At 50.2% G+C, this 24,044-nt stretch overlaps 1 protein-coding gene across 1 annotated transcript in view; it reads left to right on the forward strand.

Annotated features, from left to right (window-relative positions):
- Positions 1–24,044, forward strand: part of COL23A1 (collagen type XXIII alpha 1 chain) — a 322,014-nt gene that overhangs the window by 256,056 nt on the left and 41,914 nt on the right. Inside the window, exons 4-5 of the mRNA XM_072840567.1 lie at positions 18,349–18,356; positions 19,822–19,848. Of these exons, the coding sequence (XP_072696668.1) occupies positions 18,349–18,356; positions 19,822–19,848 (35 nt within the window). The remainder of the gene's footprint in view (positions 1–18,348; positions 18,357–19,821; positions 19,849–24,044) is intronic.

Genomic DNA, 24,044 nt, shown 5'->3' on the forward strand with positions numbered 1-24,044 from the left:
CCCAGAGGCCCTCTGACCTCCCATGGCCATGCTGGCAGACGCTGTGCCCCTGTGCCATCTCTTCCTTGATCCTGACTGTCAGCCCTGCCCCCGTGTTCCTGGCTCAACTCCAGTCTGTTTGCTCCCGCATCTCCCACCCCTCCCTCTCTACTTGTTCCCTGGGACCCTACCTGACTTTCAAACAAGCCTGCCTGTGGCCCTCTTCTGTCCTTTCTGCCACCCTGTGGCTTCAGCTCCCCCATGATATTGATGACACCTCCTCCTAGTCATCTCTGGGCCGGGGGGCTGAATGTTGCCCACCCCAAACCCAGCACCTGCCACCCTACATGCTCTTCTCAGGCTCCCCATCATCTCAGGGAGACTTCCGGCCACAGCCTTCCCATGCAGACTCTAGGGCAGCATCCTTGACCCCACAATGTCCCCCCCTCCAATCTTACCTGGGGGTCAGGGCCTCCCACCCCGAGCCTGCCCATGATATCTCCTCCTCTACCCAGAGTCTCTGTCCAAGTTCATTACTATTTGTCCTTACATCTAGTTCAGGCATCTCCTCCAAAAAGCCTCCTCTGACCCAGCCGGCTAGGGGCTCCCACCCGGAGTCTTCGGCACCCAGTGCAGAGCCCAGCACCCCGCAGGCTCAGGGAAGCACGTCCACACGACAGAGAAGGAATGAATGCACACATGCTCAGCTCCTAAGCAGCTTCACCAGGAGAGCGTAGTAGCTGATGCCAGAGGAGCCCAGCCCCTATGGGACCCCAGGCAGATTGTAACCCAGGGGGCAACAGGGCAGCACATTCTCTCTGGACCTCAGAGTCTTCTCCCTGGCACCAGCATGGGCTTCCCGCCCCTGTACCACTGCCTGCTTGCCCTATCTAATTCCTTAGGTAGAGGACTTCAAGATAAACGCCCTAGAATTCACTGCTAGGAAACACTCCTCATGGATCTCTGCACACTTTGACTTCCAGAGCTGAGGCCATTTTGCGTTTGGTTGCTAGCACTTCTCTTTACTCTGGGTTTTGTGTGTAATCCCGCCGCCACACACACATACACACACACACACACACACACACACCACTACCAGCTTTCCACAACACACTTCATGACTCAGCTCTCTTTCCTACTCTTGTAAAAAGTTTCGTTGCATTTTATTGTAGCTTCTGATGTCCTTTAGGAAAGGAAATGAGGAATACATAGTGACTTGTTTTAGGACAAAGTATAATATTACCCAGCTTACTCAAAAATCCATTTGAATTAGGACTCCAGTTTTAAAAAATCTAAAAGTCAGGGACACCTGGGTGGCTCAGTGGTTGAGCATCTGCAGTCAGCTCAGGGCGTGATCCGAGGTCCTGGGATCAAGTCCCACATTGGACTCCCTGCAGGGAGCCTGCTTCTCTCCCTGCCTATGTCTCTGCCTCTCTCTTTGTGTCTCTCATGCATAAATAAATAAAAACTTAAAAAAAAAAACATCTAAAAGTCAAAGAAAGACAAGGATTTGTTGGGCCTCTGTGCTGGGTCCTCTGAAGGCCTTCATCTCATGTGACCCTCACAGAGCCATGGAAAAGATAAGAATGTGTTATCATCCCCATTTTGCAGATAAGGAAACTGAGGCTCCAAGTGGATAAGTGTCTTGTGTGAGGTCAGCAGCTGGCCAAGGGATGGGCAGCACCCCCTCTTGCCCTTTCCCACACGGGATCCTAATTCTCTGCCTTTCGGGGAATGGTGTGAGCAGCACAGAGCAGATGTCCCTCTCAGATTAGCTTTGGCTGGGCCTCCTGTTTATTTCCAGATAGTTTCATATCCATACACATCCTGACTTTGGTGTCTTCCCTTGTACAAACCAGGCCTTTTCCTGCATCTCACAGAGAAGGGCTCTTTTTGTCTGGTGGACTGATATCTGGCCAAGATGCCTTCCTGCTATAGCTGCCGCCACGGACCTACAGACAGAGCTGACCCAGGCCGAGAGAGTCTTTGCCTGGAAATGCCTCCAGAACCCTACAGTGTTTACACACTTCCATCATAATGGAATAGATTTCTCATCTCCCCCATTTCTCAGCCTCAGAAGCCCAACACTACTCTTGCACTCTGGGGTCCTCTTTCTAGGGACCTTGGGCAGGATGCTTTTTCCATCCAGACACTCTTTTCCCCATGAACATCCACTCTCCCCATCTCCCCCATCCCCAGATATCTGCCTCTGTCCCAGCACCTCTGTGCCTGGTTGTGGTGGTCTGCTCTGCACACTTGTCCTTCTCTCTCTCTCTTTTTAAGATTTTACTTATTTTTTCATGAGAGAGAGACAGACAGAGACATAGGCAGAGGGAGAAGTAGGCTCCACGCAGGGAGCCCAATGTGGGACTCAATCGCAGAACCCGGGGACCAGGGCCTAAGCTGAAGGTAGATGCTCAACCACTGAGCCACCCAGGCATCCCTGCACACCTGTCCTTCTCCACCAAAGCAGAGGCTCCTTGGAACCGGGACTGGACCCTTAGGCACTCAGGAGATGGTCAGTAAATGCTTGTTGACAGGAAGGAAGGAGGAAAGGGAGGAGGAAGAGGGAAAGAGGGATTGGTGGACAAATGATGGATAAAATGTTAGGAGCCAGGAAGACACAAGGAAGCAGTCAAATGCTGCTTGGCTAGTGCCCATGCTAAACCTGCAGAGACAAATGGAGGCGCTCCCCTGGTCTCTGCAGCTGCCTACCTTAGATCAACAGTCTCGGTGCTAGGGTTCTGTTATTGTTGTTGTTGCTTTAAATAGATCTGTGTCTTTATTAGTGGCAGTATACACTTGAAAGTACATCTAAGTACAAAACAGATGTATTCACTCTACTAATGATGCTTCCTTTCCATTTGGATTTGAGGACCGTCAATTACTCCACATGCACTCCCAGGAGTTTGTGACCCCTACGGTAGGAAACCATTCTGTGAGTTCCACTGAAAAATTCTATATTTTTTTAAAGATTTCATTTGTCTATTCATGAGAGACACAGAGAGAGAGAGGCAGAGACATAGGCAGAGGGAGAAGCAGGCTCCCTGCGGGGAGCCCAACGCAGAACTCGATCCCAGATCCCGGGATCACACCCTGAGCCGAACACAGATGCCCAACCACTGAACCACCCAGGGGTCCCCCACTGAAAAATTCTAGAACAGTAGCCATATAGTTTGTAAATGATTGTTAGAAGATAATCATTTATATTTTGTGTTCTGATTCATACAACAATGTTCTCTTCACTTGTTCAGTAGCCCATGGAGACCACTTGGCCTGGTTTTGCTGTTCACTTTCTGCCCTGGTCCTTGGAGGGGTTTTTAGATCACAGAGTTCCAAAAGTTTCTGTGGCTTAAGAACTAGTACTTTAAAGGATAGTTACCTATCAGCTCTACTACAGTCATGCAGGTCCATCTTACCATGTTTGTGCTAGGATTTTTAATCTACCCTGACCCCAAGAAACCTTTTCTAAAAATCCAGTGGAAGAAGCACTTCTGGAATAGTAGAGCAAGGACCTTGGAAAATCGGCTTCTCCATAAAAAGCAGCAAGAGCACTAGGGGGGAGGGGCACCTGGGTGGCTCAGTGGTTGAGCATCTGCCTTCAGCTCAGGACATGATCCCAGGGTCCTGGGATCGAGTCTCACATTGGGCTCCCTATAGGGAGCCTGCTTCTCCCTCTTCCTGTGTCTCTGCCTCTCTCTGTGTCTCTCATGAATTTATTTATTTAAATAAAATCTTAAAAAAAAATAACACTAGTGGGGAAAAACGACCTTTTCAGAACCCTGGAAATTAATGTCTGGTAACAACCAAAGAAATATTTTTTCAAGACAAGTACCTTGCTAAGAACAGTGAGGTTTGTAGCATTTAACTTGCCTATTTCTCAGCTCCTTGGTAGCCTTAAAAACCATCAATCTCATAAACACAGTCCCTGCAAAAAGTAGCACTCACTGAAGGAAGCAAAACAATTTTAAGCTCCCCAAATGCTCCTTCCCAGAGAATTGTCACTATCTGTCAACTTCCAGGAAGAGTCCATACATAGGATTTGTATTTATTTGACCTGATGCAGAGCTCACTCACTGGGAAAAGCTTTATGCCAGAATGCTTGCCAAAAACACTCAGTAGCAAGTGTTTAACATTGCAGCTGCCTAAGGTGGCAACACCAATTGGAACAAGCAAGAAGCTGACCAAATGCTCCAGCATATTCCTGGGAATCTAGAAGGCATATGCATGTGTAAAGCTGTGTACATGTCCACAGCAGACCTGAAAGAGCCCCAATTTCTCACTTCTGGCTGACCTTGAGGCCCTGCTCAAGCAGGAAGTGAAAGAAAAGGCAGAATTACAAGCTGGCAGAGCACTGAAGCTGTGTTCCAACAGACACAAAGAGCCCCTTGGCACAGAATGGAGGCTGTACTAGACTAAGGCATTAAAGGAAACCTCTGTCTAAGCTGACCATGAAGCTAACCAAGAGAGAATTTAGAAGCTGCACATAACAAAGAGTATATGCTTGGGAGAATTAGTCCAAGGAAGACCCCTAAGCAAACAAAGAGCAACAACAAACTGCACCAAAAAATCCTGGAAAGGAGAGTGGATGGCTGATTTCCAGAGTAGCCACATTAAAGTATTTTAAATGCAGTGTTTAACAAAAAAAAAAAAAAAAAATTACGAGATACACAAAGATACAAGAAACTATGCCAATGAAAAAGGAAAAAAAAACTCACCCCAGTCAATAAAAACTGTGCAGAAGCCCAAATAGACTTACTAGACAAAGATTTTATTTATTTTTTTAAAGAGTTTATTTACAGGAATCTCTGAGTGGCTCAGCGGTTTAGCGCCTTGCTTTCATCCCAGGACGTGATCCTGGAGTCCTGGTATCAAGTCCCACATCGGGCTCCCTGCATGGAGCCTGCTTCTCCCTCTGCCTGTGTCTCTGCCTCTGTGTGTGTGTGTGTGTCTTTCATGAATAAATAAATGAAATCTTTTAAAAAAAAGATTTTATTTGCTTATTTGAGAGAGAGAGAGAGAGAATGTGAGCAGGAGGAGGGGCAGAGAAAGAGGGACAAGCAAACTCCATGCTGAGCACAGAGCCAGATGCAGGGCTCAATCTCACAACCCTGAAATCATGACCTGAGCTAAAATCAAGAGACAAGCACTCAACCAACTGAACCATCCAGGTGCCCCTAGACAAAAATTTTATGTTGACTGTTATAAATTATGTTTCAAGAACTAAAGTAAACCAAGTCTAAAGAATTAAAGGAAAGCAGAAGAATTATATACCACCAAATGGAGACTATCACGAGAGAGATAAAAAGTATTAAAAAAATAGAAATTCTGAAGCTGTAAATTATAATAACTGAAATGAAAAATTCACTGTAGAGGTTCAACAGTAGATTTGGGCTGGCAGAAGAAAGAATCAGCAAACTTGAAGATAGATCAGTTGAGATGATCCTGTCTAAGAAAGACAAAAGAGAATGAAGAAAAATGAACAGAGTCTCAGACACCTGTAGGACAATATCAAGTGTGCCAACATACATGCAATGGAGGCCTTAGAAGGAAAGAAGAGAGAGAAAGAGGCAGAAGAACTATATAAAGAAGAACTAGTGGCCAAAACCTTCCCAGCTATAAACAAAAATATTATTCTACACATCCAGGAAGAACACTAGGGGGGAGTGTTCAAGTAGGAAAAACTCAAAGAGATCCACACCTAACCACCTCGTAGCCACATGGCCAAAAGCAAAAAATGAAGAGAGAATCTTGAAAGGAGCAAGAGAATAATGACTCATCACAGAAAAGGAATCTTGGATAAGATTCTTCTTGAAAAGAAATCAGCTATTAATGAAAGGGAAAAAAACTGTTAGAAAATCTACAGCAAAAGTATACTTCAAAAGTGAAAGAAATTAAAACATGCTAAGATAAACAAAAAAAAAAGGAATTTATTTCTATCAACCTATCCTACAGGTAATATTAAAAAGATTCCTTCAATTTGAAGCCAAAGGACACCAAATAGTAATTTGTGTTTTTAAAAATATTTATTTATTTTAGAGAGTAGGGTGCAAGCAGGAGGAAGAAGCAGAGGGAGAGGAAGATAATCAGACTCCCCACTGAGCCCAAAGCCTGATCGGGGCTTGATCCCAGGACCCTGAGATCACTACCTGAGCTGAAACCAGGAGTCAGATGCTTAACCAACTACACCACGCAGGCACCCCTAGACAGTAATTTATACCCACATACAGAAGTGGTGCCTGGGGGGCTCCGTACGTTAAGCGTCTAACTCTTGGTTTCAGCTCAGATCATGATCTTAGGGTCCTGCCTGGGATCAAGCCCCATGTTGGGCTCCTTGCTCAGCCGGGAGCCCACTTGCCCCTCTTCCTCTGCCCCTCTCCCCACTTCTCTCTATCTCTCTCTGTCTCTCTCAAATAAATGAATCAGTAAAAGCTTTAAAAATAAAAATAAATAGGGCAGCCCCGGTGGCTTAGCGGTTTAGTGCCACCTTCAGCCCAGGGCCTGATCCTGGAGAACTGGGATCCAGTCCCACATCGGGCTCCCTGCATGGAGCCTGCTTCTCCCTCTGCCTGTATCTCTACCTTTCTCTCCCTCCCTCTCTCTCTCTCTCTCTGTCTCGTGAATAAATAAATAAATAAAATCTTTAAAAATATAAAAATTAAAAATTAAAAATAAATAAAAACAAATCCACATACAGCAATAAAGAGGTAGCTACACAGTAAATATGAAAGACAATGTAAATATATTCTTATTTGTTACTCTTTTCTCTCTTCTGATTTAAAAACCAGTTGTGTAGAGCAATAACAATAAAAGTGTGTTGATGGGCTTAAGATGTATAAAATAGTAATTTCCTAAAAGTACAACCAAAAGTACAAAGAAGGAAATAACTAACACAGCTATATTGGAGCAATGTATTTGTTTACAACAGAAAGCAAATTGTTATTCATCCAGGCCAGATTATTTATTAAGATGGTAATTATAAACTCCAAGACAACCACTAAAACAATTATTCCAAACGTATGGCAAGAGAAACAAGGGAATTAAAATGGTACACTAAAAAAATATCTATTTAACAAAAAAGAAGCAATAATGGGTAATAGAGGAAGAAAAAAGACATAAAACATAGAGAAATTAAATAGCAAATTGGCAGGCATAAATCCTGTCTTCTGAGCAATTACATTAAATGTAAATGGATTTTAAAAACCCAAATACCTGGGGATCCCTGGGTGGCTCAGCGGTTTAGTGCCTGCCTTGGGCCCAGGGTGTGATCCTGGAGTCCTGGGATCTAGTCTCACATCAGGCTTCCTGCATGGAGCCTGCTTCTCTCTCTGCCTGTGTCTCTGCCTCTCTCTCTCTCTCTCTCTCTCTCTCTCTCATGAATAAATAAATAAAATCTTAAAAAAAATAAAGTTGGGGATCCCTGGATGGCTCAGCGGTTTAGCACCGCCTTCAGCCCAGGCCATGGCCCTGGAGTCTTGGGATTGAGTCCCACATCAGTCTCCCTGCATGGAGCCTGCTTCTCCCTCTACCTGTGTTGTGTCTCTGCCAATCTCTCTCTCTCTCTGTCTGAATGAATAAATAAATAAAATCTTTTAAAAAAATAAAGTTTCTTTAAAAGAAAAAACCCAAATACCTGAAGAAATCCTGAGAAAGAACAAAGCCAGTCATTCCACTTCCTGGTTTCAAACCATAATATAAAACTATAGTAATCAAAAGAACATGGTACTGGTTTAAAAACAGACACCTTTAAGCACATAGACCAATGAAACAGAAACAGGAGTCCAGACATAACCTACCAACAAAGCACAAAGGTTCCGATTTCTTCACCTCCTTACTAGCACTTATTTTCTTATATTAGCCATTCTATCTAACAGATAGGTGATGTCTCATTGTAGTCTCGATTTGCATTGCCTTCTTGATTATGATGTTGAGTGCCTTTCGGATCACACTACTTAGTTATTTATTTGCTTATTTATATAAGGAATCCACAGAAGGGTGCCTGGGTGACTCAGTCAGTTGAATGGCCAACTCTTGATTTCAGCTCAGATCATGATCTCAGGGTCCCGGGATCGAGTTCCGTGTCAGGCTCCATGCTGGCTGTGGAGCCTACTCAAAACAACAACAACAACAAATCCAATGTGTTTATTTTCCACTCGGGCTTCTCATCAGTTCCCACTGCCTGCCCTGCATAGTATGTGAACAGGGTAATTGCCAGAGTCAACCTCTATGCCTGGGCTGGCCTGCCTAACCTTGAATCCCAGGGAGGCACCCTTTTCAGTGACAGTGCTGCCACAGCCAAAATTCCGGAGGTCTTTCCGAGGCACCATCTCAACACACTTCAGAGCGACTGTTAAGTTAGGATCTGTTTTGCAACTTGAATCCAAACCACAGAAAACTACCATCTATGTTTCTAAGATGCACGATCCAAGGGGTGTGCATTTGCATGTTCGTGTTGTCTGGGGGGGAGGGGCATGCATGCCAGAGAGAGAATGAGAGAAAGAGTTCTAGATGCTATCATTCTAGATTCTCTGCCACTGTTTTTTGGTGCCTCTTCTCTGCCACTGCTGTCTGGGGCACTTCACACAGGTGCAGTGTGTCACTCAATCTTTGTAGCAGTTCAGAGAGGCAGGCATGGTTACTACCCCTTAAACTCAGAGGAGCAGACTTAGCCTCAGAGAGAAGAGGCACCTGCCCAAGAGCTAGAGCTCCTCAGCTGGAGAGCCAAGCTTTCTGTCCTCCCTGATAATACTGGCCAAATTAAATCCGGGCCAGAGACCCGAGCTAAGTGCCAGCTCTCGGACTCATTACTGGCTCTGCATTTGCCAATCTGTAGGCCTCATTTCATCTACCCACAAACTCAGTTTAAAAGCCCTTGGCCCAGTCAGCTATGTCAGAGAAAGTCCCAGAGAAGCCTGGCTGGAGATCTCTATCTTCATGATGGGCTGGGTTTTCAAGGCTCAGGATTTAGGACCTCTTACCCTGAGCAGGATGAGTGGGGAGAGGCAGAGGGCTGGGTCAGAGCAGGACTCAGGAGTCCAGGCACAACACAGAGGACCGGGGACAGGCTGTCCACAGGGACCATGGCCCCAGCAGCCTTGGGCACCTCAAGATCATCCCCCCTTCCTCACCCTGCCCCCGTGTGTGGGCTGGACACCTGCCAGGCAGTAGGAAATATTCTTCCCAGTTCACTTTTCCAGGAATATACCCTTTGGGAAACAGCCAAGAAATGTCTCTTCCCCAGAGGGACTAAGAGAGGCTGGTTTGGGAAACCCCTTAGGACCACATCAGTTCTGTTTAAAGAGACCATGAGATCAGTGAACCCTTTATTCTGACCCATTTTATTGAGTTCCCAAGTCATCTGGCTCTTATTTCATTGCTCCCACATGCCGATGGCAAAGTCAACAGATCCAGGCAATGCCTGGAACACATGTCTGAAAGCTATGTGCAGAACGAGGCCGGGCCATGGGGGAACGTGGTCATCGGGAGGCCCCGCAGCCAGCTTCACTTTCTAAGCAGCGACCCCTGGGAGGCCTGAGCCAAGCCCTCAGCCCAGTCCATCACTCATGGCTGCTCAGCTACCTGCAGGTCAAAGGGTCCATCTCCAGGGGTCACAGGAGCCACAGCCCAAACCCTGTGCCATGAGGGTGCCCAGGGCTTGGGTGCCCAGGGTTTGGAAGTGGTAACCACCTGCCAGTCAGCTCCGCATGCCTGCCCATCTGGTCTCCCTGATCCACTAAGTGCTGCGCCTGCCAGGCCCTTTACAAGGCAGCAGAGAGACAGCATGAAGCCAGGCAGCTGGGGTCCCAGCACTCGGAGAGCCGCCTCACTGGTGAGGCTGGCAGAAAATAAACCACACACAAAGCAGTGGGGTTAATAATTAAAGGTCGTCAGGGTGCCTGGGTGGCTCAGTGGTTGAATGTCAGTCTTCCAGCTCAGGGCACGATCCCAGGGTTCTGGGATTGAGTCCTGTATCGGGCTCCCCAAAAAGTCAGCCAAAGCAAGGAGCCTGCTTCTCCCTCTGCTTATGTCTGTGTGTGTGTCTCTCTCTGTGTCCCACATGAATAAGTAAATAAAATCTGTAAAAAATAATAATAATTAAAGATCATGATAAGTAGTTGGAAGGTAAATAGCAGGGAGGGCAGAGGAGGAAAAGCCGCAGCCTGCCGACCACGGGGACAGGGTGGATGTGAATGTTCTGAGGCCAAGGGCACCCACAGGCCACACCAGAGAGCTATGCGAGGGAATTTGGGTGTTACTCCGCATGCCATGGGAAGCCCCGGGAAGGGCTGGGCATTTTCAAGAGGCCTCACTGGTTGGTGGGTTGGGGTGCCCAGAGGTAGTCAGTTAGGAGACTGTGAAGCAGTGGTGGCTTGGTGGTCTGGTGCCAGCAGGGCCTGAGAGAAGTGGTGGCTGGTGTGCTCTGAAGACTCTCAGACGGGCTAGATATGAGCTGTCCCACCAGCAATAGGATCACTCTCCAGCTCTGGCCACCCCTCTGGAGACATGGATCTGGGGCCCCAGGAGACTGCCTCCAGCCTGGGCTGCCCTCTCCCCAGCTTGGTGACCTCAGAGGTGCCACAGGCCCTCCCAGGCACTGCAGGGAAGCCCAGTCAACATCAGAGTTCTTGCTGCCAGAGTGGATCCTCTCCACCCTTCTTTGTGAGGCTCAGAATCAGACAGTCTGGGTTCTGCCCAGATCAGAGCAGGATGTGACTCTGGGCACCGTGGTCTCATCTATAACCTGTGCCCGGTGAAGAGGTGAGGACGCAGCAGGGATTAAATGAGATGTTTGGGAAAAACCTTGCAGTTCCCAGCGTGCACAAGGATGAGTGAGTGATGGCTACTCTTACAGCTCCTGCTCCCACCAGGTCCCTGGGCTGCCTACTCAGGGCCTCAGGCATTCACAATGATAATCCCAGTCTGACCTTTCTTTTTTCTTCTTCTTCTTCTTTAAAGATTTATTTATTTATTTGAGAGGAAGAGAGAGAGATTGAGCATAAGCAGGAGGGGCAGAGGGAGACAACCTCAAGCAGACTCTACACTGAGCACAGAGCCCGACATGGGGCTCGGTCTCCCGACCCTGAGATCAGAATCTGAGCTGAAACCAAGAGTTGGATGCTCAGCTGACTGAGCATCCCACCCCCCTCTGCACCCCCCAGTCTGAGCTTCCTTGGAGGGAATTTAGAGAGATGTGTGAGAAAAGTCAGACAAAGCTAGAGGACCAGACAAAAACACAGACCTCACTACAGCCAATTTTTCATTAAAGCTTATTGCCGGGATCCCTGGGTGGCACAGCGGTTTGGCGCCTGCCTTTGGCCCAGGGCGCGATCCTGGAGACCCGGGATCGAATCCCACGTCGGGCTCCCGGTGCATGGAGCCTGCTTCTCCCTCTGCCTATGTCTCTGTCTCTCTTTCTCTCTCTGTGACTATCATAAATAAATAAAAAAACTTAAAAAAAAATAAATAAATAAAGCTTATTGCCTTTTCGGACTTGTGTCAGAAGCCACATGCGTGTATCCAGTGACATCAAAAAACCCAGTGGTGAAAAGTCAGTCTCTTCCCACAACATCGGTTCTCCCACCGTTCGGTTCCCCTCCTCAGAGGCAATCTGATGACCACTTTCTGTGTCCACACCCAGAGATGTACCAGGATTATCCAAACAAAAGCCTATCAGGTTTTTTTTCCTTAACTAAAATGGACAAATAAAGAGTAATAGACTGTTCCATACCTTTTAAAAATGTAGCAATATGCCTTGGAGCTTGTTCTGCATTAGAGCTTATAGAATCACCTTAGTTTTTTTCCCAACTGCATGCTATTCCATCTAAAGTTGAAACATATCATCCTTTTTTTTTTTTAAGATTTTATTTATTTATTCATGAGAGACGCAGAGACACAGGCAGAGGGAAAAGCAGGCTCCCTACAGGGATCCCAACGTGGGACTCAATCCAGGACCCCGGGATCACGCCCTGAGCCGAAGGCAGGCAGGCACTCAACCACTGAGCCACCCAGGCATCCCCGTACCATCCTTTCTTTTACACAGTTCCATTGCCCTGTTTCTAATTTTTGGCCATCACAAATATTTCTGCTATGAATATTTTTTATGTACCTGTCCTTTTATGTTTATGCTAACACATCTACAGAATACATTTCTAGGAGGATCATTGTTGTGACAATCGGCACATACATATCAAGCCCTACTTAATGTGGCCAAATGGGTATCTGCTGTGATGATCGTTTTAACGGTCATTCCTTGTACTGTAAATGAAGAATCGCTTCTGTTTCATATACTTAGAGATTACTTATATTTTCTGCAAACTCTCCGTGTCTTTTGACTATTTCTTCTCTTACGTTGTTGATGTGTTTAGGGTTGATTTGTGGGAGCATTTTTACATTAAGGTGTATCTGCCTCTGTGACGTGAGTCAGAAATATTTTTCCCACTTGTGCTTTTGACTTTGCTTATGGTGCTTTGTAGGCATTTTGGGTTTTATCTGGTTGAATCAGACTTTAACTTTATGGCTTCTGGATTATGAACTGTCATTGGAAAAGGCTTCCCATCTGCACAGTTAGAAAGGACCTTTCCTCTGGGATTTTTTTTAATTGAAATGGGGGCGCCTGAATGGCTTAGTGACTGAGCACCTGCCTTTGGCTCAGGTCGTGATCCTGGGGTCCTGGGATAGAGTCCCCCATTGGGCTCCCCGCAGGGAGCCTGCTTCTCCCTTTGCCTGTGTCTCTGCCTGTCTCTGTGTCTCTCATGAATAAATAAATAAAATCTTTAAAGTATAATCGACACACTGTTACATTAGTTTCAGGTGTACAACACAGTGATTCAACTTCTCTATAGGCTGTGCTGTGCTCTGTCACCATACATTATTACAATACCATTGACTCTATTCCCTATGCTGTGCTTTTCACACCCGTGACTTATTCATTCCATAACAGGAAGCCTGGATCTCCCCCTCCCCTTCACCCATTTTGCTCATCCTCCCCCTTCCCTCTGGCCACCACCAGTTTGTTCTCTGAATTTATGGGTCTGTTTTCCTCTAGGATTTTCATGATTTTTTGTAAAACATGTAAGTCTTTGATCCTTCTGGAATTTATCCTGGCTCATGCTCAAACGCGGATCCAACTTCACTTTGTCCCCATAGCTACCAGTCTGCCCAGGACCCTCTAGTAACACCGCCTCTCTTCCCACAAGCGGTTTGAGGGGCTCAGGTGAAGAGTCAGGGACAGATGACAGCATGGAAGTGGTATAGGATTGGGGGCCTTTGTCCTAAGAACAATGGGAAAATGAGGGGATGGGGGTATCATGATCAGATCTGCATCTTGAAAACACAGATCCTGGCCACCAGAGGAGAGATTGGAGGAGTGTTAAGTCAGCCCTGGCCCTGGAACATCCCCCTCATTGCTCATGGGTTTGAGCTCCTGGGTCTGCGGCCCTTCTACCAACACTCTTTCTGGGTCGATTGCTGGGGATCTTTTTTTTTTTTTTAGGATTTTATTTATTTATTCATGAGAGACACAGAGAGAGAGAGAGAGAGAGGCAGAGACATACATAGAGGGAGAAGCAGGCTCCATGCAGGGAGCCTGACATGGGACTCGATCCCGGGTCTCCAGGATCATGCCCTGAGCCAAAGGCAGATGCTCAACCACTGAGCCACCCAGGCATCCCCATCCCTGGGGATCTTGATGTGCACACAGAAGCCCCTAACCCGGGATCCCTGGGTGGCGCAGCAGTTTGGCACCTGCCTTTGGCCCAGGGCGCGATCCTGGAGACCCGGGATCGAATCCCACGTCGGGCTCTCGGTGCATGGAGCCTGCTTCTCCCTCTGCCTGTGTCTCTGCCTCTCTCTCTCTCTTTCTCTCTTTGTGTGACTATCATAAATAAATAAATAAATAAATAAATAAATAAATAAATAAATAAGAAGCCCCTCACCCACCCAGGCCTCCTCGAGTGAGCTGGGCCTCCAGCTGACCTCCCCTCCATGGTATTAATTGATGCCTCATCATCACCAGTAAATGCAGCATCCATGGCACCCCAATTCATACAGTTCACCCCAGCCCACCGCCTCCTTCTCTGACCCTTATGTTCCTTCCATCTCATCCATCTTTCAACCCACAGATCCCACCACCTCGCCCCAAAGCACCTGCTCTGTGTCTTTGCTCACCTTTGCAGCTAAACTGCTTGAAAGCTCTCACTGCCCATATTCCTCTTCTCCCTTCTCCCGGAAACCATCTCTAACTAGATTCGCACACCAATCACTGCCCCTGCCCATACCCCTGCGTGGCTAGAGCCAGTGGACTGGTCTTTTTATTTTTTAAGATTTTATTTATTCATTTGAGAGAGAGAGAGAGAGAGAGAGAGCATGAGCAGGAGGTAGGGCACAGGGAGAAGCAGACTCCCTGTGAGCAGGGAGCCCACCTCAAGGCTCCATCCCAGGACCCATGAGATCATGACCTGAGCCGAAGGCAGATGCTTAACCAACTGGGCCACCCAGGTGCCCCCGGTGGCTGGTCTTGGTCTTTATTTTACCCAGCTGTCCACTGAGGGGCACAGGCAACCACCCCCTCCTCCTCGATGCACTTTCTCCACTCAGCTTCCTCCTCTCCTTACCAACCCCTAACAGTTGGAACACCCCCCGAGTGCTGTGTGTGCAAGGCTGAGCTCCTGGTCCTTCCAGCCAAACCTGCCTGACCCATGGTCTCCCCATGTCTGTTGATGGCAACTCCATCCCTGCAGTTGTTCAAGCTAGAATTGTGACATCATTCTTGACTCCTCTCTCTCAGGCTCCAGAGTCTGGAGACATCCTCTTGGCTCTACCTTCAGATTCCATCCAGAGCCCTGCCACTTGCACCCCCTACACTGCCACCATCAGCCACCATCATTCCTTTCTGGCGTCACTGCAAGATTGTACCCTTGCCACCCCCACAGGGTGTGAGCCTTTTCATGTGTCAGCCAGATCTTGTCCTATGCCTGTGCTAAACCCTGCAGGGGCTCCCATCTCGGAGAGAAGATAAAGTCCTAGGAGTGAATCTGCCCCCACCTGCCTGAAGCCACCTCTCACTCTGCTGTGGCCTCAGTGGCCTCCTGGCTGTTCCTTAAACGCACCAGGCACTGTCCTGCCCCCCAAGAGTACAGGTCTTTGCACTGGGGGTTCCCTCTGGCAGGTACAGATTTTCCCTGGAATCTGCAGGCCCTGTCTTTTATGTCCTTCGAGCTTTTGTTTAAATGTCACCTAGGGAAGACCTCTACCCCAGCCACCCTATAGAACATGCCCATCTGTCACCCGGTGTTCATCTGTGCCCCGGTACTAACAGTTCCCCCTTCCTCTGCCTCACTGCCTCTCTCTCTCTTTTTTTTTTTTTAAGGTTTACTTACTTATTCATGAGAGACACAGAGAAAGAGAAAGGCAGAGACATAGGCAGAGGGAGAAGCAGGCTCCCCGCGGGGAGCACGGTGTGAGACTCAATCCCAGATCCTGGGATCACTCCCTGAGCTGAAGGCAGAAGCTCAACCGCTGAGCCACCCAGGCGTCCCACTGCCTCTCTTTCTGTTGCACTTGTCATCTCGTAGGTGATGTACTGGTTCGTTATGCTTATGGTATCTTGGCTACCTCCCTCACTTGAAGGTAAACCGCCTCAGGACAGGGATCTTTGTCATTGTCACTGCTGTATCCTGTGTCCCCAGAACAGCACTCAGTGAATGGTTGTGGAATGGATGTGCCAATAGCTTGGGGAGGGAGAGCGTGTCAAGGGGAACCTCTCACTGGGAGGGAGGGAATGTCCCCCAGAGGCTAGGAACCAGGAGAGGAGCATGTCTGTGGGCAGAAGACCATGAGCGTGTCTGTGTACCTTAGTCTGAGGAGTCTTCAGGACTGTTCAAAGGGATATGGCAAGCAGACAGTTCGAGAGAAGGAGTCTGCGCTTCTGAGGCACAGCTGGGGCTGAAGTCACCCACTTGGGACACTTGTGCCTGGTGTAGTCATAAGCGTGATGAGATCCCTGGGGAAGACAGGAGAGAGGGGCTAGATGAGTCTGCCAGAGAACTGAAGAGAAGAAAGCCTTTGCTGTGAGCTCTGAGGAGCCTCTACGTGAGGCTGGGAGAGATTGAGTTAGCCAGGGAAGCTAGACAAACGGGACCTTTTGGAAGCCGAAGGGAGAGAGCGCCTCCAGAAGGAGGGAACACACAGCAGTGTGGGATGAGGAGGAGAAATCCTTGGTGGGCTTACTGATGTGGAGGCAGGTGTGCGGGACTCCATGAGAACCGTTCTGGTGGTTATAGGGATGAAACCCATATCAGAGGGTCACAGGGTGTGTGGAAGGCGTGGAATTAAAGGTGCTGACAGGGGACCCCTCCTCCCAGCAGTGAGGGAGAGGAGATCCAGGGCCAGAGCATAGGAGGGTGTGTGAGCAAAGGATGTGCCTTTGTTGAAGAAACTGGAGCCCATCCAGAGCTGCTGGGAAGCATCTGCTGGAGAAAGTGGGTTTGATGCGACAGGCAGGGAGGCACGGTGGGTTCAGGGCCCCTGGCAGGTGGGGTGGGTCAGTTCCTCTGCCTTAACCTGAGGAGACAGGCAGGAGGCCGGGCCCAGACGCAGGTACAGGCAGGTGTGTGCATGCGGCATCAGAAAGATGATGGTCCATCCATCCACTGGCTTTTCTTTTCCTAGGAAAACAAGGCATGAGGTGCCTGGCCGAAGGTGAGAAGTCAGTGGTACAGATGTCCAAGTGGCCAATGCCCTGTCCCACCCTAGTCTAGACTCAGGGGATACACAGCCCTCCATGTCACCATTCTTGGGTGTTAGCACCACCGTATATCACTGTTTCAAGCCAAAAGTCTTTGTCTTGTGTCTCCTTTTTCTGTGCCCAATACACCCCTCCACCCCCACCCCTGACCATCAGATCGATGAGCAAGCCCTGATGGTCCTCACTACCAAGTGTCTCCTGACTCACTTCTCTCCACTGTCAGCATGTGAGTCTTGGCCACCATCAGCTACAGGGACAGCTGACAGGCATCCCCCGCACCCACTCTCGCCCCCTCCCATCACTCCTCCATGCAGGATTCTTCAAATCTTGCACCATGGCGTGGAAACAGGGCCCTGAACTCTAGCTGGCTCTCTCCCCAGGCCCTCTGTCCCGTGGGTCTGAGCCACTCTGAAGTCCAACAATCCCAGTGTCCCAGTGCATTTGGAGCAGCATCACCATCTCCACCACGTGGCTCCTACCCTCTTCCTCTCTGAGATAATCATCTCTCACCTTCAGGACCCAGCCTGGCAGGGGCACCTCAGTATGTGCAAGGAGCTTGTTGCGCTTCTCCTTGTGTCATTGTTTTCTTAAGCATCTATCCTTCCAAGAAAAATTCTGTGAGTCCGAGATGCTGCCTCTCACACCCACTGGTGGGCCCCTCGGCTCATAGGTGGTGATCCATAAATACGTGTGGGCCTGCGGACTGCCAGAGCCATCTCCCTGTGCCGGCATCTCTATCCAGAGTGAGGCCCACGGTCTGCATGGAGCAGAGTGGTTCGCTAGATGAGCAGTGATTGGCTTTAGTGGAAAGTGGGTGGGATTCAAGAAGTGTGAGAGCTCTTTTCCACCCCTAACCACCTAGCTGGCCTTGGACAAGTCACTGCTTTCTCCTGGGCGTCTGTGTTGCTGTCTGTCAAGTAGCATGTTTCTCACACCTCCCAGAGATGGCTGAGAAGGTCAAATGTGTGCTTTGTACACTGTAAAGTGAAGAAGACAGCTGTGAGTTTCAGAAATGTTCTCCGAGAGTCCTCATCTGCTGGGGGGGGACAGGTCCCGGCCCTCCCTGGAGCAACCACCTGTACTTCTGGCCTCAGCCCCTTCTGCGTCCCCATGCACACCCCGTCTCAGCACCACTAACCCCAGGCTGAGCCATGGGCACCCCCTGTGGTGTCAGCCCAGCCACACACATACCTGCACCCTTAGGAGTGCTCTTCCCTCTGCCCCAAATGTTTTCTCCCCCAAGGCTTTCCCCTTCAGTAGAAATGAACTGACCTCTAGGTGAGCACCAAAATTTGTCCTTCAAGCAGGAACCGGTCTGATTTGTGCCTGGCTTACCAAAACTAGACCCAGGGGGGCCCCAAGCAGGGATCAACAGCAGCCTTTCGAAATGAAGGCACAAACCAATACATGGTGGGATTGTCCACTCCCATGCCCACATGGTCACTCCTGCCCCTGCAAGGGCAAAAGCACCCCCCTGCCCTGCTGCTTGGCTTTGGGGCCGGGGAGAGCATCAGAGGCTTGCAAGGAGGGGTGGCCAGTAGCTGTGTGAGGAAGGGGCTGGCCTGGGCATGGGGACCCTCTCTCCCTTTGATACTGACTGTGGCTTCTCTGCTTGTGTTTTGCAGGTCCTCCTGTAAGTGTCCTGGATTATGCTCTCTGCTCCTGAAAGATAAGACTTTTCGTTCTCTTCTGTAGCTATTTCATGAAAATAACTTTTAGTTAGAGAGGTGTGTTGTGTCCTTAAAAAAAAAAAAAAAAAAAAGCAAATAATTCATCCTGGACAGGGGCCATGCATTTTTTTTTTTAATTTGTAGATGAAGGGATCACAGAACTCTAGGGGCTTGACTTGCCCCATAAGGGCAAGTCATTCTGTGCGTTCCGTGACCATTTCCCTTGCAAGAGAGCGGGCGTGGGCCTGGCCGTTCCTGGCCCGCTCTCTGGCTCAGCTTCTTGCGCAGAGATGCCAGCACCACTCTGCGGGGCTTTCTGAGTGTTGACACTCATTTCTGTTGAAATGTCTTTGTGTCGCGTGCTTTGGCACAAAGGGCTCCGGAGTCAGGCAGCGATGCCCGCAACGATGGGGCATCCTGATTTGCCAAGAAGCGTCTGCCTCTGCGGCTGGGGCAGCCGAGCGCCCCGCAGCACCCGCCCCCGCACCCCCAGCGCGGCCCCAGGAGGGTGTGCGTCAGGGGTCGGCCGCCAGGGGGCAGTGCGGGACGCTCCCGGAGACCGCGACAGGCCGCGGGTCCTCGGTTCCTCCCGGCGCCTTTTCGGAGCCCGAGGAACCCTGACGAGTCAATTCGGGAACCGCACTGGCCGCGTGCAGGAGCCAGAGGGACCCTGCGAGGGAGCGCTTCGGGTGAACGGCTTGGCCGTGACGTGCGCGCCGGCAGGGCCCTGGGCCCGAGCAGGTCCCGGCTGCGGAGTCGTTCCTGGCCGCCCCGCACGCGAGCCCCGCGGCCCGGCGCCAGGCTGTAGGCAGCCGGCAGTGGGTGGTTTTCGTCTCGTTCCTTCCCTCCCTCCTGGGGGGGCGGGGGGGCGCTTAGCTGTTGGACTCGGAAGCGCATCGGCCGGCGCAGATTCTCGAGCTGCGGCCTGACGTGGGCGCCCAAGTGCGGGACCCCCGCCCGCCGTCAGCGTTCCGGGCCGCCCGCGGGCAGCGCGGGGGACCCCGGGAGCCTCCCAGGAGCGCCGCGCCCCGCGCCCCCCGCCCCGCCGCGCCCCGCCCCCCTCCTCCCGCTCCCGGGTGCCCCCTCCGCGGGGAGCCTCTGCGGGCGGTGGCTGTGGTCCCGCCCTTCAGGATCACACCCCCGCGGGCCTCCCCGAGCGTCCCTGCCCCAGACCGCGCGGTGTGCGCCCTGCCGGCCCCTGCAGCCGCGCCCCAAGAGGCGGGAAGTGGCTGCTCCATCCGCAGACCCGTGGGGCCCTGAGCGCGGCCACCCCCTCCCGGCCAGGACTCATTACCAAACCGGCAGCCTTGCTGCAGACCCCGCAGAGCATGAGGGGACCTGGGGAGGGGGTGCTGATTGCGACCTAAGTGTTGCCATATGGTTTTCTGCTTCAAAGTCTGATTATTAATGACGTATTAATTACCACAGGGGCAATCAGGACGAGATGGCTACCCGGTAATTTGCCATTTATTTTTTGCTTTCTGACCTTTCCTCTCAAGCTGATCTTCCTCTGAGCCTTTAACTGTCTGTGCCCCTGCCGCCCTCCTCCTCTTCTGCTCTCGGCGGCTGAGGTCTGTAGGTGGAGGGGGATCAGCAGCAGCACTGCCAGGGCTCGCCTGCCGGGAACAGTCCCCCACGGTCCTGCAGGCCAGGCAGGCTTCTTGGCATCCCCGATGCCCCCGACACTCTTGCTGCCTGGCCCGTCTGCCCTGAGCGGAGGGTGCAGCTCCTTGGCTGGAGAGCACCCTCCTCCCCACCCCACCCCCCACAGCCCGTTCACCAGGGCTGACTCCACTGCCAGCCTCTTCCCAGGGGGTAGGGGCTGCCCGTCCCACTGCGTCCTGTCAACACTCAGAAACAGGAGACTGGTTGGTTCCATTTGGGTCTTTGTGGTGTCATCACTTCTCAGATCTTTTGAATGAAACCTAAGAGTTGGCTTGTATTTGGAATCAATGTCCCCTGGCCCAGGCTGGGTGAGCACTGCAGGAAAAGCTAAATGAAATGGAGCTGTGCTGACATCCAGTCCTGCTCAGGGGTTAAGGATCACGGCCGCAGCATCCAGAAGTCCTGATGCTTCAGAGCAGGGGGCAGAGGGGTTACCTGGTGGTAACCATGGCAGGACCTGGGGTGTGGTTAGGAGACAGGGTTGTCCTATGACCTCAGGCCAGGAAGATGCCAGGAGGAAAACGGTGGATTCTGAGGCCTCACTAACGACCAGCTCTGTCCAGAGTCCGGACAGGCTGGTGATGGAGGGTGAAGGGGGGGGGGGGGGTCCACCAGTCCTGCAGGAGCTGCCTTCCCAAGAGGCTGCAGATTACAGCCCAGCCCTGAGTACCAGGCAGACCTGGGCCTGTAAGCCAACGCCGGGCCTCCTAGCTGGGTGCCCCAAGGAGAGTGGGTGGTCATTAGGGTAAATGGGTTTCTTCTTCCCTCTTCTCCCCATATTGGCTCCTCTGAGCAGAGTGACGTTGACTCCTTTCTCCCTGGCAGTGAGCATGAGAGAGGATGTTGGCTGATGACGGGAATCATTTTTCCCCAGTGAAAGACAGGGGTTCCAGACCAGCTACCATGTCCAGGTACAGAATTAGGAAGCCAGGGTTTGAATCCTGTTTTTATTGCTCCCTGGTTATGAAGCTGTAAGTCTGCATCTCCCTCCCTGTGAAAAGGGCAGTGGGGTTCAGGTGAAGTAAGGTCATGCCTGGAGCATCCAAACACCAAAGATCACAGTGGACAGGTGACTGGGGCTGTTACCCAGCTGTCAGGCCATGAAGCATGAGAGGGGCTTTATGCCCAGCTTGGGCCCAAGACGGGGCTCTGAGCATTGGGGGAAGGGAGGCTGGGGGGTATGAATGTGCATGCAGTGTGTCCCTCTCGTAGGGAATTGGGAGCTTTCTGGGAAGGAAGTGGATCAGGGCCCAGCAAGCCTTCCCCACTGCCTGGCCGGCCCTGGCAACGGGTGAGGGGACCCTGTCAAAGTCTCTGGCAACACACCCACGAGTGCACAGGCCGGGGCACCCTGGCTTGCATGCACACTGCTCTTTCCACATGGATATGGGCATCTTCCCCTGCTGGGCTGGCCCTGCCCCCTGGCTGGATCCAAAGCATCCATGCCTTGAGCACCAGGACCTGGCCCAGTTCCAGCTGTGTGCCCCCAGCACCCCTGTTTCTCTCTCAGCAGTACCACTCCACGGCAGTCCTTTCCATGAGGCCCTCAGGGTGGGAGTGAGACCCTGAGTTTTCCTGCAGGAGGGAAAGCAGGCTCATGCGGGCAGGAGGTAGGTGGGAGAACCTTCCGTGGGCTCACAGGGCCCACGTGCTTTGAGCTGAAACTACCATCCCTTGGCCTGGGGAGGGCCTGGCTCCCAGCCTGAGGTGTGGTACAGATGGCTCCACCATGGTCATCCCAGAGGTGGGGGTAATGGCCACAGCTACAGGGGCCCAGGCCTCCTAAGAGGCATCTCGTGTACCGAGTATCCTCGGGCTTGGAGTGGTTCAGACCCCATTCAGGATCCTGGCTCAGCTCTGTGGCCTCGGGCAGGGCATTCGGGTTTTTGGAGCCTGGGGTCACACACACAGAGTTGGAAGATTAAAATAGGGTAACATGCGCAGGATCCAAGTGCAGCATGGCATGCGGCAGCCCCTTGATGGCACCTCTCTTTCCTCACCAAGGAAAGCCGCAAGAGAAAGAAAGACAGGTTTAGGAAATCACTCTTTTTTTTAAATTTTTGTTTATTTACTTTAAGATTTCATTTATTTATTCATGAGACACACAGAGAGACAGGCAGAGACATAGGCAGAGGGAGAAGCAGAATCCCTGTGGGAATCCGGATGCGGTACTCAATCCTAGGACCCCGCGATCACACCCTGAGCCAAAGGCAGAGGCTCAACCACTGAGCCCCCCAGGCATCCCAATTTTATCTATTTATTTGAGAGAGAGAGAGCAAGAGCACAAGCGAGCGGAGTGGAGGGGCAGAGGGAGAGGACCCCAGGACCCTGAGATCATGACCTGAGCCAAATGCAGATGCTTAACTGAGCCACCCAGATGCCCCAGAAATCACTCTCATCCACCAACATACATTGACAGTGTTTGGAAAATAAAGTGGCTTTAAGAATGATCAGTTTTAGGAAGAGGTGTTTTTCTGAAGCTCAGGGAAACTTCAAGACCAGCCTCAGGAAGGACTTTTTTTCTTTGTTAAAAACACGTCACTTCCTAAAAGGAAGTGAGGGCAAGAAACATGTCAAGTAGAAGGGTCATGGTGGAGACTGTGCTGGCTGTGTTCTGCATTCATGCAGGCTGGCCCCTCCGCTGAGTAAGACCAGCTGAAACCAGGTTCATATGTGGACCTGAGAGCCAAGGTCCAGAGACTGGGGCGGCAGGAGCCAAGCAGGACAGTGGGGCAGGTTGTGGACTGATGAGGGCACGCGGTCATCTTGTTCATAGCCTCCTTACAAAGAGCCCAGCCTGCCCTGCTGCTGCAAGAGTTTGTGAAGAGCTCCCTGCTGATGACAACAGAAGTGTGTTTATTATAAAACCGTCCCCAAATAAAGAAAAGCACAAAAAAGGACAAAGCAATCATCCATAATCCTACCACACACAGATAAGACTTCCCAATATCTCCGTGTTTGTTCTTTCAGGACTCATTATGTGTGGGTTTGTTTTTATATTTGTTATTCTAAAAATAGAATTACTGGACATACTCCTTTGTAGCCTTTTTCTTTCTTTTCCTTTAATATAGCATGAGGGACGCCTGGGTGGCTCAGTGGTTGAGCATCTGCCTTTGGCTCAGGGCATGATCCCGGGGTCCTGGGATCGAGTCCCACATCGGGCTCCCCGCTTGGAGCCTCTTTCTCCCTCTGCCTCTCTCTGTGTGTCTCTCATGAATAAATAAATAAAATCTTTAAAATAATAATAATATAGCATGAAATGTTTGCACATCCTTAAGAATTTTTCTGGAAGGCAGTTGCTCCATAGTATTTTACCGTCTGTATAATTTGACCAATGTCCAAGTTAGAGTGTTTATATTGACAATCTTTTAGCCCTATGGTCACCATCCCAGGAATAAATGTAGGTGTATTTCCATGGCTATCTCCTTAAAATCAATGTCTAGAAGCTGAATTGCTGGACAAAAGGGTTTGCACATGTTGAAGGCTTTTGATGTGTGTTGCCAAATTGCCCTCCTGGAAGCTCTTCTAATTTACATTCCCACCAACAGCATACAAATGTCGCATATTTCCCCAAAACCCTGGCCAACTACGGTATTATCATGCTTTTAAATCTATGCCAGTATGATAAGTTAAAAAAAATGTGAGTGTATGTATCTTGTTTTAATTTAAAGTCTATTTTAAAGAGAAATACTGTCTTTGAGATTAAAATTAGTTTTAATAAAGTTTGTGCAGACCTAATTGCCACCTGGTGGTAGAGCATAGAATTGCAGGTATAGTTTAAAGAGGAAATCAAAAAAAAATCAAAAAAAAAAAAGAGGAAATCACTTTTTTTTTTTAAGATTTTATTTATTCATGAGATACAGAGAGAGAGAGAGAGAGAAAGACAGAGACACAGGCAGAGGAAGAAGCAGGATCCACGTGAGGAGCCGGACATGGGACTCAATCCCGGATCTCCAGGATCAGGCCCTGGGCGGAAAGCAGTGCTA

This window comes from Canis lupus, chromosome 10, assembly GCF_048164855.1.
Source record: "Canis lupus baileyi chromosome 10, mCanLup2.hap1, whole genome shotgun sequence".
NCBI lineage: Eukaryota > Metazoa > Chordata > Mammalia > Carnivora > Canidae > Canis > Canis lupus.